The sequence below is a fragment of the Limanda limanda genome, chromosome 7 (assembly GCF_963576545.1).
Source record: "Limanda limanda chromosome 7, fLimLim1.1, whole genome shotgun sequence".
In the NCBI taxonomy this organism is placed as follows: Eukaryota; Metazoa; Chordata; class Actinopteri; order Pleuronectiformes; family Pleuronectidae; genus Limanda; species Limanda limanda.
Genome location: NC_083642.1, coordinates 19,651,418 through 19,669,047, shown reverse-complemented (window position 1 = coordinate 19,669,047; position 17,630 = coordinate 19,651,418). Strand labels below are relative to the sequence as shown.

General features: G+C 40.0%; 1 protein-coding gene across 1 annotated transcript in view; it reads right to left on the bottom strand.

Annotated features, from left to right (window-relative positions):
- LOC133005779 (helicase ARIP4-like) overlaps positions 1-17,630 on the bottom strand; it is a 70,952-nt gene that overhangs the window by 36,755 nt on the left and 16,567 nt on the right. The window contains exon 2 of the mRNA XM_061075562.1: positions 15,744-15,906. Within this exon, the coding sequence (XP_060931545.1) occupies positions 15,744-15,858 (115 nt within the window). The 5' untranslated portion in view covers positions 15,859-15,906. The remainder of the gene's footprint in view (positions 1-15,743; positions 15,907-17,630) is intronic.

Genomic DNA, 17,630 nt, shown 5'->3' with positions numbered 1-17,630 from the left:
GGAGTTTCCCTTCTTCACATAACAGTGGAGACACTTGACATTCACCTCTTGGTCGAATGACTCTGTAGACGTGTTTTTATACGCTACAGCTCTGATCGGCGGTGATGGAAACTTGACACCTGGGTGAACGCACCAATTTGTTCTTTATTTTTTCAGTCAAGACATTGTTCTATTTGCCTCAAGTGGACTAAATCAAGTTCTTTACGCATCTCACGGATAATGACGGCAAAGTGGACGCAATTGACCACAGTCTGGAGTGCCATCGCGCTCAGCTTGTGGACTGTTGAGTGTAGTTTGATTGGCAAAAATGGTAATTGAGGTTACAACAAAATCTACAAAACAATACAGAGTACGAAAAGTGATCTGTCTCGAGAGCCATGACTCAGAGGGCAGCAGCAAAAACACATGACTGTGGTTGTACTTGACAGGCACAAGTGTTCATGTATATAACACAGTGGTCCTTAAACAAGCTCAAAGCAGAATCAAATACAGCACTTGACAGCAACAAGTAATTGTGTGTTTGCTCATTCATAACGGAATGAAGTTCAGTGATAAGGTGAGGGCACCTTATGTTCAACCACAACAAAGCCTTGACCTGACTTCAGCCATTTTTGTTTTCTTAATAAAAGTACCTCTAGAGTAATTAGAAGACAAACAAGAGCCACAGTTCACATTTACTGGTTTTAGTTTTATAATCAAGAGAACCCATAAATCCTAAAAGTAGGGCTGGGCAAGTTAACTCGTTTTAATCGAGTTAACTCAAGTGATGAGTTAACTCGAATGTTTATCCGCCAATTATTTTCTTTTTTCCTGTTCTGCAGCAGTCAGCAACAGACTTTCACAAAATAAAAGCCTGACTTTCACAATAAAACAATAAATAATCAAACCTGAGTGAATGCGAGATAAAATAATTATGAGTTAACTCGAGTTAACTCCATTGAAACAAGTTAACTTGCCCAGCCCTACCTAAAAGCTAAATGTATTTTCTTCAGGGGCAGGTCTGGAGCTACTACATTAATTACTACACTGTTTTTGTTTGAGGCTGGACCACCAAAGCAGGGCCTGACTGACTGAGTAACAACATTGGAGTGTTAAACTTTTCTCTTTAGCGGTTTCTATTTAAAGTGAGTTGGCCAGAACAATTACTGTCACGTCATTATTAGCCGTTCCAATGTTTGCCCAGTTCTGTCTGCCTGCCGAGCACTGCCGGCCCATCATGGGAATGTGCTCAGAGAAAGTGGAAACTGCTTGATGTTATAGAGTTAACCCCGACTCAGTGTTTTTTGTCATCAGGTTAATATTTGTCAAATAGTTAAGGTGACTCTTTACTGTACAGACGTTTCTCTGTCATGCTTTCAATGTTTTGAAGCAGAGGAAGCTGTGTTTCTATTTTTTCTTTTATCACCTCTCACAGGTTTTTTATGTTTAAATAAAGACAGTTGGTATCTACACGTCTTTAGCCTACATTAATATTTGCAGTTGGGTCATTAGGCACATGTCGGTCATTAACCGCCTGTTTACCTTTCAAATAGCTTACGTTTGACTATCAACTAAGTACTACAACGGTTTCATACATCCGCCGGCCTCGCTCTCTGTGTCACACTCACCTCAACTTGCTTATTTTCCCGATTCAGATCTACACCGACCTCATGCACCGACGGCCTCTCGAAAATCAAACTGACAGAAAACTTGTAGAGACAGAACTTTCATTCCATCAAATGAAAACAAAGTAAAAAATGTTATCAACTTTTTTTAAATTTACTATTAATCTCATGTTACTAGATTAAACCTTAATTCCCTGAACTGTGTTTTACAACTTCCCCAAGAGCCTATATGAAAAATGTGTTGAATATTTTAACACTCATCCTGACAGAATAAAAGCAATGCAGCTGCAGATTAAAAAAGATTTGACCTGTGTTACATAAAACCCCAGCATGTCATAATGGGCAACACAAAATCAAAAACAGACATAAAACAATTCAAGAACTTGATTGTGATTTGATGATCATGTCCATGCGATTTGAAATTGTTTTTATTCATACAACCTAAATGTATGTCACTATTGTTGGTGACCTCCACTCGGGATTTTTGCCAAAATGCCAATCACATCTGAGTGTAACAAAATGTTAAAATGATGAGTTGGGATTATGACATCACTATGGAAGGCACAAAGATGGCAGGTGGGTTTGCTGATGAGTTATTCTAATTCCTAATCGCCTTGACAACGAGCCAGAGCGTTACCTGATCTGAATTCTGCTCACACACAAACCTCTCGTCTGTTTCTCCCTCACACATACACACAGTGGGATCTGGCAGTGCTGTGTATCAGTATGGAGACCAGCTGGTGTTACTGTATCACCTCCTACACATCACTTTGTGTGGACCTAATCAGGTCACACACAAACACACACACAGACGTTATGAAATGCGATTTGACGATTGTTCTACCAAACTTTAAGCAACATTATGCAACTACTTAACCTTAGACAGCTTAAAAATCATTTTGATACTACAGTGACTTGATCCCTCTGTACGATCTCTCATGAAATGTGCCCAACTGAATTAAAGTCCTATGCTTAAAATATCAGAATCAGGCCCAGCATGTTCAAGAGTTTTAAACTGTTGATCAGTTCAAAAGCATCTCTGCTATTCTGCAATACCTGACTTGCTACTTTGCCCATGTCATATAACTACTACAGCCCATGGAGGGCACCTTACAAAAAAATGTAACTCTTGAGTCGAAACAAGACGCCACAGACAACCAATTGGCTTTTATTTATCCAGGAGGTAGTTTGGGTGAAGGGCAGGTGTACAAATTCAGGACTATCCCACTAGAGACTGAAGTGAACATTAAGTCCAGTATTTACCCTCCTTTTAGTGCTGGTTTGGTCCCAGAGGTGCGAGATCTGGCTCTTTAGCTTCTAAATGCTTCACTATGTAGTTGCTTACTTTGTCTGAGCTAGTTTGTGGGAAACAGCCGTCGAACATTGTTAATTTTTGTTTGGAAATTTGAAGTAAAAAATAAACAAGTATTACATGAGTATTCTCCCTTGCAAAAGTAACTACCTGCAACTTCACTTCTGACCAAAGTTGTCGAGATGATGCATCTTGTCGCTGATTAAAACAGCAGGTCTCTGTGACATTCGTGGGAGGAAACATGTTAACTTGTTTTTCTGCAGAGTGCACTCTGCTTACCTACGCCTACACACAGGCAGGGGATCCACAGGCTAATTAACAGACTATTACTCTCCTGCTCTCTGGAGTCACTGCGCGTCCATGTACATGTGTGTGTGTGTATGTGTGTATGTCTAAACCTCGGTACAGCATCATCTGAGCTCCGGAGGGCCAATAACATGCAGCACACACCCCTCAATCTGTTCACACAGACTCACCTACACCCACACATGCACTACAAAAGCTTGAGGTACTCTGAGATGTCGAGTGTTTTATCTGACTAACGCACACTACCTTCGCCACATACCTGGTACAGCTAAAGTACACGTGTGTGAATGAGTACCAAACCTCTGAACACATGCAAATAATTCAGATATGCATTAATTGCACACATGTTGTAGGTGTCACACTGACACTGTGGGCATTTCATCTAGTAGATGCGGTATGAGGTGTCAAACGGTTCAGCAAACTGACGTTCAGCGCTGCATTAGTGCCTACTTAAAATGTCAATCTAAACACAGTAAAGACTGTACACACAGATGGACGGAATGGCGCCCCCCCAAATGTGAAGCAATATCATCACAATCTACCCCTGGTGGCTGGTTGCTATGAAGGTCATAAACCCTGCCTCCTCTGTGTAAGTGGATGGGGCATGGACAAAACTAAAACATCAAAGTACATGTGTAATACAATTGTCTGTCAGTATGTTCAATGGCTCATAGATGTTTTCACCCCTGCATGCTTGTTGCTTGAATGCACAAAGCGAAATTGGTGACTAAAGAGTATTTTTCTGAATCCTGCTACCAAGGATAGTAAAAATGTTATGGGTGTTTTAACAGAACACCAACACAGGAAGGATTTCTGCTGGTGTAGCTGATGGACAGTCTGACAGATGGTTGGTGAGTGTGTGAGTGAGTGAGTGATCAGTGGCTCCATTGAACACTCCTCACTCATGTATGCATGAGAAATAAAAAAAAGTTTGGTGAACCCTCTTTATTCTCATAATCATGTAGAAAACAAAATCTATGTTCCCGGGCATGTGCACGCAGTATTGAACTATAAGGTGCAGTGTGATGATGTGGTTTTGGATACAGCTTACCGCATACCTGGTGAAGGTACTGTGCATTACTTAGGTAATTAATTTGACACCTCATATATTTGGAGCACTGCAGCAAACACCTACAAGCTCCGGGTGACGGTCCGGAGGGGGCATAGTACCACCCATAGAAAGCCCACGATTAAAGACCCACCAGCTCACGTCTCAAATAGATTTTCTCCACTCAGCGACGCACCCGCTGAGAATCAAACTCTGGTTATTGGCGACTCGGTTCTCAGAAACGTGAGATTAGCGACACCAGCGGCCATAGTCAATTGTATTCCGGGGGCCAGAGCCGGCGACATCCAATCCAAATTGAAGCTGCTGGCTAAAACTAAACGTAAATACAGTAAAATCGTAATTCACGTCGGCAGCAACGACTCCCGGCTTCGTATGTCGGAGGTCACTAAAGTTAATGTTGAGTCTGTGTGTGCTTTTGCTAAAACGATGTCGGACACAGTAGTTTTCTCTGGCCCTCTCCCTAACACTACAGGTGATGACATGTTTAGTCGCATGTTTTCTTTTAACCGCTGGCTGTCGAGGTGGTGTCCTGTAAACGGTGTGGGCTTTATAGATAATTGGCAAACTTTTTGGAGGAAACCTGGTCTTGTTAGGAGAGACGGCGTTCATCCCACTTGGGATGGAGCAGCTCTCTTATCTAAGAATATTACTAAGTCTATCACATGACAACCCAGAGTTGGGACCAGGAAGCAGAGCTGCAGTGCTAAACACTTCTCTGCGCTCCCTCTGGATCAGTCACCCAACCGCATAGAGACTGTCTCTGTCTACCGTCCGATTCAATTATTTAAATTAAACAATAACAGAGCGAGAACTCACAATAATCTTATACAAATTAACACAACCTCTGGAACAACACAGGAAACTAAGACTTTCAAATGTGGTCTTTTAAACATTAGATCACTGTCCTCAAAGGCTATTTTAGTTAATGAACTAGTCTCAGACTACAATATAGATGTAATGTCCCTTACTGAGACGTGGCTGCATCCTGATGAATATGTCAGTTTGAATGAATCTACTCCCCCCAGTCATATAAATTCACACGTTCCCAGGGAACTCGGGCGAGGAGGTGGAGTTGCTGCTATTTTTAACTCCAGTCTATCAATTAATCCTAAACCTAAACTTAGCTACAACTCATTTGAATGTCTTGTTCTTAATCTTCCACGTCAATCCAGGAAACACCAACAGCCAATCATATTTGCTGTAGTTTATCGTGCTCCTGGGGCTTATACTGAATTTCTAACAGAATTCCCTGAGTTTTTATCAAACCTAGTCCTAAAGACAGATAAAATTATTATTGTTGGTGACTTTAATATTCATGTTGACAATAATAAAGATAGCCTGAGCGTAGCATTTATTTCAATACTAGACTCAATTGGTTTTAGTCAGTGTGTGCATCAACCTACTCATTGTTGTAACCACACACTTGACCTTGTGTTATCATACGGTGTCAAAATTGAACATTTAACAGTACTTCCGCGCAATCCAGTACTATCAGACCATAATTTAATAACCTTCGATTTTTCACTATCTGAATATATGCCACTAATAAAAAACTCATTTTCTAGATGTCTACCTGATAGTGCTGTAGCTAAATTTAAGGAAATAATTCCGATTACATTTAAACCCGTATTATCCGTCGACATAAACAACAAATTCTTTAAAAACCCGAGCTCTATTGAGATTGACCACCTCGTAGAAAGCTCTGCAGACTCATTACGATTAACATTAGACTCAATAGCGCCTCTAAAAAAGAAATGTGCAAAACATAGTAAATTAGCTCCGTGGTATAATTCCAAGACACATGAGTTGAAACAAATATCAAGAAAATTAGAAAGGAAGTGGCGCTCCAGCAACAGTGTTGAAAATCTCCTAGACTGGAAGAGTAGTGTTACAGAATATAAAAAGGCTCTCCACAAAGCAAGAGCTGCCTATTACTCAAAACTAATAGAAGAGAATAAAAACAACCCCAGGTTTCTCTTCAGCACTGTAGCCAGGCTGACAGAGAGTCACACCTCCACCGAACCCAGTATTCCTCGATCCCTAAATTGCAATATCTTTATGACCTTTTTTAATGATAAAATTCTAACTATTAGAAATAAAATCAATCATCTCCTGCCCTCAATTTGCACTAATACCCTCCCAACAATAGAGATCTCAGAAACGGCTGAGAATCCTTCCCATTATTTAGACAGCTTCTCTCTGATCACCCGTGATCAGTTTACCAAAATAGTCTCAGGTTCTAAACCAACAACCTGTATTTTAGATCCGAGTCCAACTAAATTACTTAAAGAAATTCTGCCCCTAATAGATAATTCGTTACTTAACACAATCAATCTGTCATTATCATCAGGTTATGTACCACAGTCTTTTAAAATAGCTGTAATCAAACCCCTACTCAAAAAACCCACCCTAGACCCAGAGGTTTTAGCAAATTACAGGCCAATATCTAATCTCCCCTTCCTATCTAAAATCTTAGAAAAAGTTGTAGCCAATCAGCTGTGTGAGTTTCTCCAGGAAAATAATATATATGAAGACTTTCAGTCTGGGTTTAGAACCAATCATAGCACAGAGACAGCCCTGGCAAAAGTCACTAATGACCTTCTAATAGCTTCAGATCAGGGACTTGTGTCTGTCCTCGTTCTGTTAGATCTCAGTGCAGCATTCGACACAATTGACCATCAAATTTTATTAGAGAGACTAAAACAGTTAATTAACATTAAAGGAACGGCCTTAAACTGGTTTAAATCTTATTTTGCTGATCGCTCCCAATTCGTTCAAATCAATGATGAGTCATCGGTGCGCACCAAAGTTAACCATGGTGTCCCACAGGGGTCTGTGCTCGGCCCAATTTTATTCTCATTATATATGCTTCCACTAGGAAACATTATCAGGACACACTCGGTAAATTTTCACTGTTATGCGGATGACACCCAGTTATATTTGTCAATAAAACCTGATCAAAGTAATCAATTAACTAAACTTCGAGCATGTCTCAAGGACATAAAAACCTGGATGACCCGCAATTTTCTCTTATTAAACTCAGATAAAACAGAGGTTATAATACTCGGCCCTAAACACCTTAGAGATACATTATCTAATGATATAGCTGCGCTAGATGACATTGCCCTTGCTTCCAATGACACAGTCAGGAACTTGGGAGTGATCTTCGATCCTGATTTGTCCTTTAATAGTCACTTAAAAGTAATTTCTAGGACCGCGTTTTTCCACTTGCGTAATATCTCAAAAATCAGACATGTCCTTTCGCAAAAAGATGCAGAAAAACTAGTCCACGCCTTTGTTACATCGAGACTGGACTATTGTAATTCATTATTATCAGGCTCCAGCAGCAAGTCGTTAAAGACTCTGCAGCTGGTCCAAAATGCCGCAGCACGTGTCCTGACGAGAACTAAGAAAAGAGAGCACATTTCTCCAGTATTAGCATCGCTACACTGGCTTCCTGTTAAATCTAGAATAGAATTTAAAATTCTCCTCCTCACCTTCAAGGCCCTTAATGATATGGCACCTCTTTACCTTAAAGAGATGTTAGTTCCATATCAACCTACTAGAGCACTCCGATCCCAGAACTCAGGTTTACTTGTTGTCCCTAAAGTCTCTAAAAGTAGAGTAGGAGCCAGAGCTTTTAGCCATCAAGCCCCACTGCTGTGGAATAATCTCTCACTTTCAGTTAGGGAGGCAGACACGCTCTGTTCGTTTAAAAGTAGACTCAAAACCTTCCTTTTTTATAAAGCTTATAGTTAGAGCTAATTTGTGCGATGTTCCAAATTTGATTAAATGGCAAAAACCCCTGATGATGCTAAGACGCACAGGGAATTTATGACACAAGACACACGGAGCTTCTCTTTCCTGCTTCTCCTTCCTTTTCTCCATATTTATCACATCAAGATAATTCTTATCTGATCAGTACATGTTACTAACTTGACCCCTTTTCCCGGAGTTTCTGTGCCTTAGCGCCCGCGGATGCAGGGCCACAGCTGTGGCCGCACCATGGATTATGATTGTGGATCGCGTGTCGGAGGTCGCAATGGTGGATCCAGTTCGGTGGATTCTGTATCGTGCCAGCTGATCGTCGTTGTAATGGAGGATCCTTTGTCGCGTTGGCATCGGATGATGAGGGACCACGACCGAGGCGGCAGCTGATAATGGATTCTAACTGGCGGCGGTGGACAATGACTGTGGATTATAGTGGATCCCATCCTGATGCTGGATCGTGGTCTTGCTGCTGGCCAGAGACTGTGATTGCAGCGGGACTGCCTGACACATAGTATTGAAAAATGTTTAGCCTAATGGATGCTGCTAAAAATCCTGATGATGTTTTCTTACACCTGACATCTATTGCACTTCTGTCCGTCCTGAGAGAGGGATCCCTCACATGTGGCTCTCTCTGAGGTTTCTACATATTTTTACCTGTGAAAAGGGTTTTTAGTAGTTTTTCCTTACTCTTGTTGAGGGTTAAGGACAGAGGATGTCACACAATGTTAAAGCCCCATGAGACGAATTGTTATTTGTGAATGTGGGCTATACAAATAAAACTTGATTGATTGATTGATTGATTGAAGCCTAAATCTAGAATTTACAGCAACTCATCGCATCAGTGCTTGGATACTGCGGAGGATTTTATTTTAAGACACTGGTCCCACCTCCCCAAGTCCATTTCTCAATGTCACTGTTTGAGGAATGGCCTTGCTTCTGCTTTTTTTCCAAAGATGACAACACTTAAAGGTGACTCACATATTCTATAGTTCCTATAGAAAAATCTTATGTTTTATTCAGTAGAAAACCTTGTTAAGTGCTGTGAACAAGGACTGTTTTTTCAAAATGGTAACTCAAAATTAAGGTGGAGGAGATTATATGGATGAATCTTTATTTATCATAATACACTTACTTTTGTATCATAAAATCAATGTGTATTACTACATATTACTTCAGTAGAAGGAGGTAACTATAATATCTTAAACAGCCTTGCAGTGGTTTCTCACTTTGTCCGATTGTAGTTTTTTTTGTTCAATCATTAAATAATTTGTTCTCCATTTGAAACTATAGTTGATGCTGAAACTACCTTTGTGCAAAATATTGTGTTTAAACAGATATCTGAAGGAGATATTGTGGTTTGAGATCAGCTGACCTCGAATTGAGAAATGCTTCTTGGGCAGTTTGAACTAATCAGGACGGGCTTAATTGTCATTTTCTTTTCTTTTGTCTGCATTTAATAATTTTCTGTTAAGTACTTTCAGTTGCTAATGTCTTAATGTTATTAATCTAAACACAGCAAAGACTGTACAGGTACGTTAATATTACATCATCGTTTTTTACGCAATCAGGGGGGAAATTGAATGGAAGCAGTCATATTAAAACATACACAGAACATACAGCACACACAAGTACACACATGGCCACCAGCATTGGCATAGAAACACAACCCTGATGACAATTGGATAGATGCTTTGAAAAGATCATGCAATTACTTTTTCCAAAGATGTTTTCTAAAAATAATCATGTAAGTGTGTGCGCATGTGTTATACATGTTATAGATATCTATATATAGCATGGTTGTTGAATGTGGTGGTAGTGGTCACCATGACAACCCTAAACCTCTTCCGAGAAAAAACTCAGCGATGCTGAAAAACAAATTAAACTTTTTAGAAATCAACCTGACAAGGTGCAGATTAAAAAGAAAACCAAAAACATAAGAAACCTCACGTTTTGTTTGACAGAGAACAATGCACAAGACACATATCAAAATGATGCACAATTACTGTAATTGGAAACAGTATTTTTACATTGTCTTTTTAACAATCAATAACTTCTACACCTTCTCAACACTTATTTTGTAAATCCTAATAAAACTTAACTTCATATGTCTACATATTTCCATTCATAGATTGCCTGTTGTGGATTATGGTGTCACATGGATTTTAAACTGCCACTCACTTCATTATTACTTTATTTGTTCCCTTGTTGGGCTTTTCAACTCTAAACTGATTCACTGCTAAAACATAAAAAGTCTTTAATATATTTATGGAGAAAGTAAAATAGAAAGAGGGTGAGAAATTTCAATGAAACTTTAAGAGCAAAGTACATCTTTGAAAATACTTAAGAAATCAAGAAAATAAAAAAAAGTATGGACATGAATACAATGAATAAAATTAATTAAAAGAAGAAAGAATAAAAATGTAGGGAAAGAAAGAACTCAGTGATTGGTGATGAAAATAAATCAATGAGGTAGAAAGAGAAGGAAAATGGGGATCTCGAACCAAGGGAAGGGGCAGGCGTCCTGGTGACGGTTGTTATGGCGACGGAGGGATAGACGCAGGCGACAGTGGGGGGTGATGATGTCTCAAGAGAAAATAGACTTGTGAGGATGATAAACATGTAAATGCGTTTTTTTCTTCTTCAGACCCTTCACTCCCTCCACCACAAGCCAAGACGACAAACTCTGATTTTCAGCTTTTAGTGCTCGACAGAAATACTGTGATGTGACGACGTTTCCCCAAAAAATGGCTCAAAGAGTACATAATGTTTATTTTGTATTTTGCATATAGAAGCCTATTAACTGCAATGTGTGCAGGGTCAGCAAGCCTACACAGCTTAGTAAATACATAATCACATATCAAAATGAAACGAACAAGAGTGTGTACTGCGTTTTCAGAGACACGCAAGGACACGCAACCACGCAAGATCCCCTTGCGTGCATGCGCGCGTCGGCCAATTTTTGTAACTATACGACAAAGCTACGCAAGCCTCACGCAGCCCGCAAGTCTGTAATTATTCTGCTGACTACATCCTTTCCGAAGTCACATTTCCGGTTTCATGCCCCATTATACCGGCAGAAACCACAGAAGATTTAGAAGAACGAATATGGACCAAATAGAAGAGCGTTTGGCAGAAAAGATCCGATAGAAGCACCACTTGTATAACCCGTCATTGACGGAATACAAGCACGCGCAGATGGCCTGCAATTCCTGTAAGGAGATCTCGGCTAAAGTCGGTTTGCAGGTCAATGAGTGTGTGCGAAGCTGTGGAGGAAGATCAGGGACAAATTTGTCCGCCAGAAAAAGGCTATGAGGAGCAGCAGTGGCGATGTAAATAAGCAGTCGACGACGACTGCCAAACACAAAGAAGGCGCCTCTAAGGTCGTCTTCGACAAAAAACGTCACTCCAGCCAGTGTTCTGGCGGTGAATTGCTTTGCAACACGAGCAACCCTCAGAGAACCATGAATTAAAACCGGTCCGTTGACACAACTGCTTGAAAAGCTGCAGTTGCATAAGCAAGCGCCGGCTTTTAGGTGAACCTCAAATGTTCTTACACACATAGTTTCCAGGAAATGTGTTAAAGCAGCAAAAAACCTCTGCATCTAGAGCTGAAAATTACCATCCAAATAATAAAAGCAAAAAAGCAACTACAATTACGTTTAGTTAGGTTTGTAGGTGACTTACTATTATGCATTTTGTTATTTTGACCAACAAAATCCTTTTTTAAAATGTATAGTCAAGTATTTTTCTGTTTTTTTAGGGCAGTAGTATCAAGAAAGTAATATGCAGCTACATTGCGGCCGCACAACGCGTTTACACTCTGTTTGTTTCACACTGATTATCTGCTCATGTACAAGCACATCTGGCTTTTTGAGGAAAACAGGAACTGGAACTCAGACTGGTTTATTGCATGTTACACCCAAAACCCTTCTAGGAGGTATGAGGTATAGGTCAGGGGAGAACGCAAGAAATTTTGCTGTGGATCCAGATCAGGGGACAGAACCAACTTTTGTTCCCACTTCTTAAACATTTTTTGACACTTTCTGCAATTTCAAAGGGAATAATACACAGATTTAAATCCAGCATATTTGCAATACTTGATAGTTAATTTCCACTGTATCAAGAATGTCACATGCAAGGAAAGGCAGAATAGACAATCAGAAACACAAGGAGAGACAAGACATAAACATACATTAATCAATATGTGTTTACGCAGGGTGGGTGGGCGATTTTATGATGTGCTTGTGTAACCTCTAACTATGGCAGAGTGATAAACCCCAAACAAGGGCACACCAAACCCATTTGTAATTCTACACTTATGAGTATGCGTCATTTAAATTATGCATAATCCAGCCTCTGACCCTGACTTTAACCTACTTCTAACTTTAACCCTTAAACCAAGTTATAATTCTCAAAGAGCCGGTACATGTTTTGTATTTCAACATCCATATTTCAATCTAGTACACATACAAATGGAAGAAGATGATCACACACTCCGAGTCAAAAAGTGAGAGTGTTAATAAAGAAAAGAGAAGAAAAGATTTAAACTACAGAAAACGTCTTATTCGTGCTGTTAAATCTATCAATCCATCTCGAATCTGATGAAAAAGCACAGAGGTAAATGTTACTGTTATGTGTTTAGTCTATGCAATCTGAGACAAGTAGTTTAACAAGGTGCTTTCTGATTGCGCAGCCCCGCCTCCCTCCAACTCTCATTACATATCCTAACTAGAATTACAGCCTTCCAGTCGCACGCCTCCGCCAAACAGTCAAGTTGCAGGAAATCGAGTCACAAGCTCTCATTCTGTTCCTGAGCAATGACGATTTATATTGGCAATAAAAGTGGAGATAATTTGAAGCCGACGTTTGACTTATTGGATATAAAATGTCATCACTTCATCATTTCATAACGTTAACCTACAAATTATTGTTTTGTGAGGTTGAGAGACATTTGATCATCTTAATCTTCTCAGTTCATTCTATTGTCCAAGTCATGGCAGGAACATTCATACAATCACTTCCTGGACAATAATTCGGATGTAGCTCCAGAGCCTCAGCACAGGACAAGAGAACAGCCCATTCCAGACAGGTAGGTTAAGAACAGCACTGCCCTAGTTTGTACAAAACTCCTGCAAGGCCTTCCTTGAGATACTGTATATCATGTTCACCAAAATGGGAAGGACAGGTGGGAAAACCTGAAATGATGACGCTTCTGGCTGTCGACAGTGACGAGCCACAAAAATAATCCACAGAAGTTTATCTCCAGAATGAGGTCAAAGACAATGAAAGACAAACGCCACTTCAGTTATCCAACTGAAGTTTAAAATCTTGACACACACACACACACACACACACACACACACACACACACACACACACACACACACACACACACACACACACACACACACACACACACACACACACACACACACACACACACACACACACACACACACACACACACACACACACACACACAAATAAAACTAATAGATGATTCATTGGGTTATGCAACACATATTGGCAACAGAAGACATGAGGGGGAGGAGGAGACAGGCCAGAGGCTGCTAAGTCGGTCTGGTCACATATGTGGACGTAACAGTGGTTCAGTTTATTCCAACAGCAACATTAAAAGGAAAGAGAGTCTGCACATGCATTTTTATATGTCTGGAAAATGAGGAAATGGAATTTTGTTTGTTGAAGTAGAAGTCAACAACAAAAAAGAAAACTGTCAGGGGTTTGTCCTCGATTCATGTTATCAACATCAAGGTGTCAACATCTGTCTCTTTACCCATACACCTTTGTGTTCTAAGTAGGGCTGTCAATAGATTAAAAAAAATTAACTAATTAATCTCACATTTTGAAATTCATTAATCTAGATTAATCGCGATTAAAAGTTTGTTTTTCTTCTAAAGACTAAATCTTATAAATTAACGAGTAATCACTTCAGACAGCCTGTATTTTACACAATGTTGTGTTTTCAAGCAGGCTCAGGCCTATAACACCTACCTATAAAGTGGCAGCCAGGTCGTTAAATATCATGTATGATAAATTGTGTAAAAAAAATTTTTTTTAAAAAACAGCTGAAAATATTCCCAATGTCCTTGAAAACAATAACACTGCTTCTTTCTTCATTGAAAAATCCAGATTAGTAAAAGGTAAAAAAAAAAGTGTATTTGAGACACCATTGGTACTGTCATCTTTAACATTGAACAACACACACAACAGCATAACAAGTGGCCTTGGTAAACTGAACTGACATTCAAATCTGTCATGTTAAAGTGCAAAAACTTAAAGTGCAAACAAACATGAAAATGAAAACAGGAAGATCTCTGCTACTTCAAAGGTCCCTTGTATGCCCATTTTACCAGAGTTGATATGGTTCCTTGGGGTGTTAATGAAATGTCTGAAACATATTTTGGTCAAAATACCACAAGGATCATTTAAAACAGCACCCTTTTTACCCTGTCTAAAACAACCATCCTCAGATTGACCTGTTTTGAGTGCTGGAGACGAAGATACAATGTTGCAACCATATCGTTTTGAGCCAGAGTCAGGTGGGCCGAAGCCTGGCTGCTAGAGCCCCAGCACCACAGCTCCCCAGCGCAGGCCCGCAGTGAGACAAACATGGGCACACACACACACACACACACACAGTTCGAGGAAGATAAAAAAAGTGCACATGAGAGGACAGAAGAGTGGAGTTGCCTGCCTGGTTCAAGTAGCTTCTCCAACTTCTCCAGTTCAGCCAGCTCCGGTGAAATCAACATCGAGATGTTGGTCTTGTGCTAAGCCAGGGAGGCAGCAAGCGGACCCTTGTTTCACTGGATCCGTTTGAGGGCAGAATTCCACCGGGTGGCAACATCTTGAACAAGCGACTCTTCCTGCTGTCCTTGTGCAGTTTGCTGTGCTTTCATTCAGACGGGACTTATCATTTGACGGACTGTGTTTGAAGTGCGTCGAGGAATTCCTCCGCACAGTCCTGCGCTGTATAACGCGACTTTTTTTTACTTCCAACGCAAAATATCTAGTTTTCCATACATTGTCAATAAAATGAGCTGTGACACCCAGGTGATTGTCATTGCTGAGTGCTGACTGAGGTGCAGTGGTCACCTGTGAGGGCGACGCTGGCAGCTTGCTCGAGGAGCTGAATTTTCTTCCGCCCACCGGAAGTAAACAAAGTTGCATTAACTGCGTTAAAATATTTTATCGCATTAATCTCGGGCACAATAATCTCATAGATTAACGCGTTAACTTTGACAGCCCTAGTTGTAAGTAATCCTTTTTTTCTATTGGAGTTTCTTTGTGCTGATCAACACTTAAACCAACGTCACAGTGAGTTTCAGACATTTATGCTCCATCTAACTGTTTTAAATTGATTTCTGTCCAGTACTTAAGCTTTTATCAGAAACAATCTTCATCCATACCACACACCTGAAAACGCATATCACATGACTGTCCCCCCAGATTAAAATGCAGCCTCCAAATAAATGCAACATAAATGACACTAAAAACTACACTATATTAAATACAGTAGTATGGAACTGATTCAGTGCTTCAGCCTGCAGCATGACGAGTGGATGAAGTAAACTGATAAATACAAACTACTTAAAGAATCCCTCCATGGTTCTCGTTTCTGATAAATGGTTTAAAAAATACTGGGAGCAACATGACTCACCAGGTATCCGCTCATCCTCATCGTCTCCGTCGTTGTCTTCATCTTCATCGCTGATGTAACAGATCGCTATCTCCCTCTTCCTCCCATTCAGCTGCCCCTCTTCTACATCAGACATCCTGACCTGCAGGCTGCTGCTACCTCAGCATGGCAGGACCACACACACCTGCAACAAAGAGGACGAATAAATAAATAAAATGTTAACAAATGGGGTAAAGCTGAAACGGAGAGCGGCATAAAAAACGATATTCTATTTTAATTTCATCAGCAGAATTCGTATTGATAATGTTTTTTTTCTTCCAGAGGGAAGGAAATAAATTCAGATTATTTTGTTCCTGCCACATTGCACATGTCGTTCTTCTCCAGGATTTTTGATTTACTAAAAGACAAGAAAGGAACATTTTAAAATCCATCTGAGAGAGAGTGAGACGTAACCAACATAATCATGACCTGCGGATGAAAGACAGCAGCAAATGTACCACTGAGAGACATGAAGTGCTCTCAGGACTTTTTAAGATGCTTTTAAAGCCCCAGCTCTCAGCAGCGGCAGCAAAATTATACACTCATTACTAACAGGTTTTTCTCTGAGCTGGACTGAAACGATCGTAAAAGGGAAACCACAGGCTACCGCCATCCCTTCATTTTCAGCTGTGGTTTACTAAAAGCAAAGTTTTGTTCCCCTTTTGTTTTATAGCAGAGTTATTATGTTACTTATACAAGAGCCATGATCGCTATTTTAATGTCAAATTTATAAAAGGTACAGACGAGAACACAAATATCATTATAACAGATATCATAATCGACATCAACAGTATTAAAGAAGACTTGAAAGTACAGAAATTACGGCAAAGAACGAAGGTTCTCCACGAGACAATGATATGATTCACATTAATTCATCGAGGTCTGTGAGCAAATTGTTTCACGGCCTTAAATATACCCCCCAAAAATGTGAATTAAAAACAAAGCCTTTAAATCGTATTCACTCCCACTCAGATGAAGCCAGACACACAGTACTATCACAGCAAGTTTTACTTTTGATCACCCCCCCAGCTCACCTTACATAACGTTTCACAGCAGATTACACAACAGGTAGCTCCAGCCAACTTGAATCATTGTTCCGACAGGGCGGTTTTACAGGCCTCATAAATCCAACAGAGCTAGATGTCATGGACTCGCTGCTCGGCTGAAAACCAGTAACAAAGGATCTGGTGAACTCCAGATTTACTTTGACGCGCTAGTCTCCCAAAAACACAGATGTGTTTATGACCTCAGACGTCACAGATGGCTACAGAAATGTAAACCTGTAGAATAGGGCAGGGAAGCTGGGATGATGGCAGCAAGGTCATGAGCAGAAATAAACAGCTGGCTCTCGTTACGTCTTATTTTTTGAAAACCTCCTTAAAATCAGCTCAAGGACTATGTGAAGGGGCCACACACATCACACAGGCAATCACTGCTGCAGCACTGATCCTCATCAAGGCAAACATATTGTGGATGTCTACCACAGAATAAAATGCCTTAAAGACACTGTGGTTTCTTTTTTCATTTTATATGATCCAAACCATTCTGCTCTACCTCATCCCGTGGACATTTTATAGTGAAGCAACCACGTCAATCTACCTCCATGTAATGGTGTGAGAGCTTGAACCATTATTATAGTGATCAACATTATCATGGTTATCAGTATTATCAAAACAGTGTTAAAATGTGCTGAAAAGCTTTTTATATTTAAAGAATAAAAAAAATTCTATAAAATTATGAATATAGATCCCAAGTGTATAAAATGTACAACATGAACATTGAAGAAGGAAGGATTTAATTGCTGAGGAAGCTATTTGTTTTACAATCAAAACAACCCATAGGGAAATTTTTGTAAATATAATGTGCACA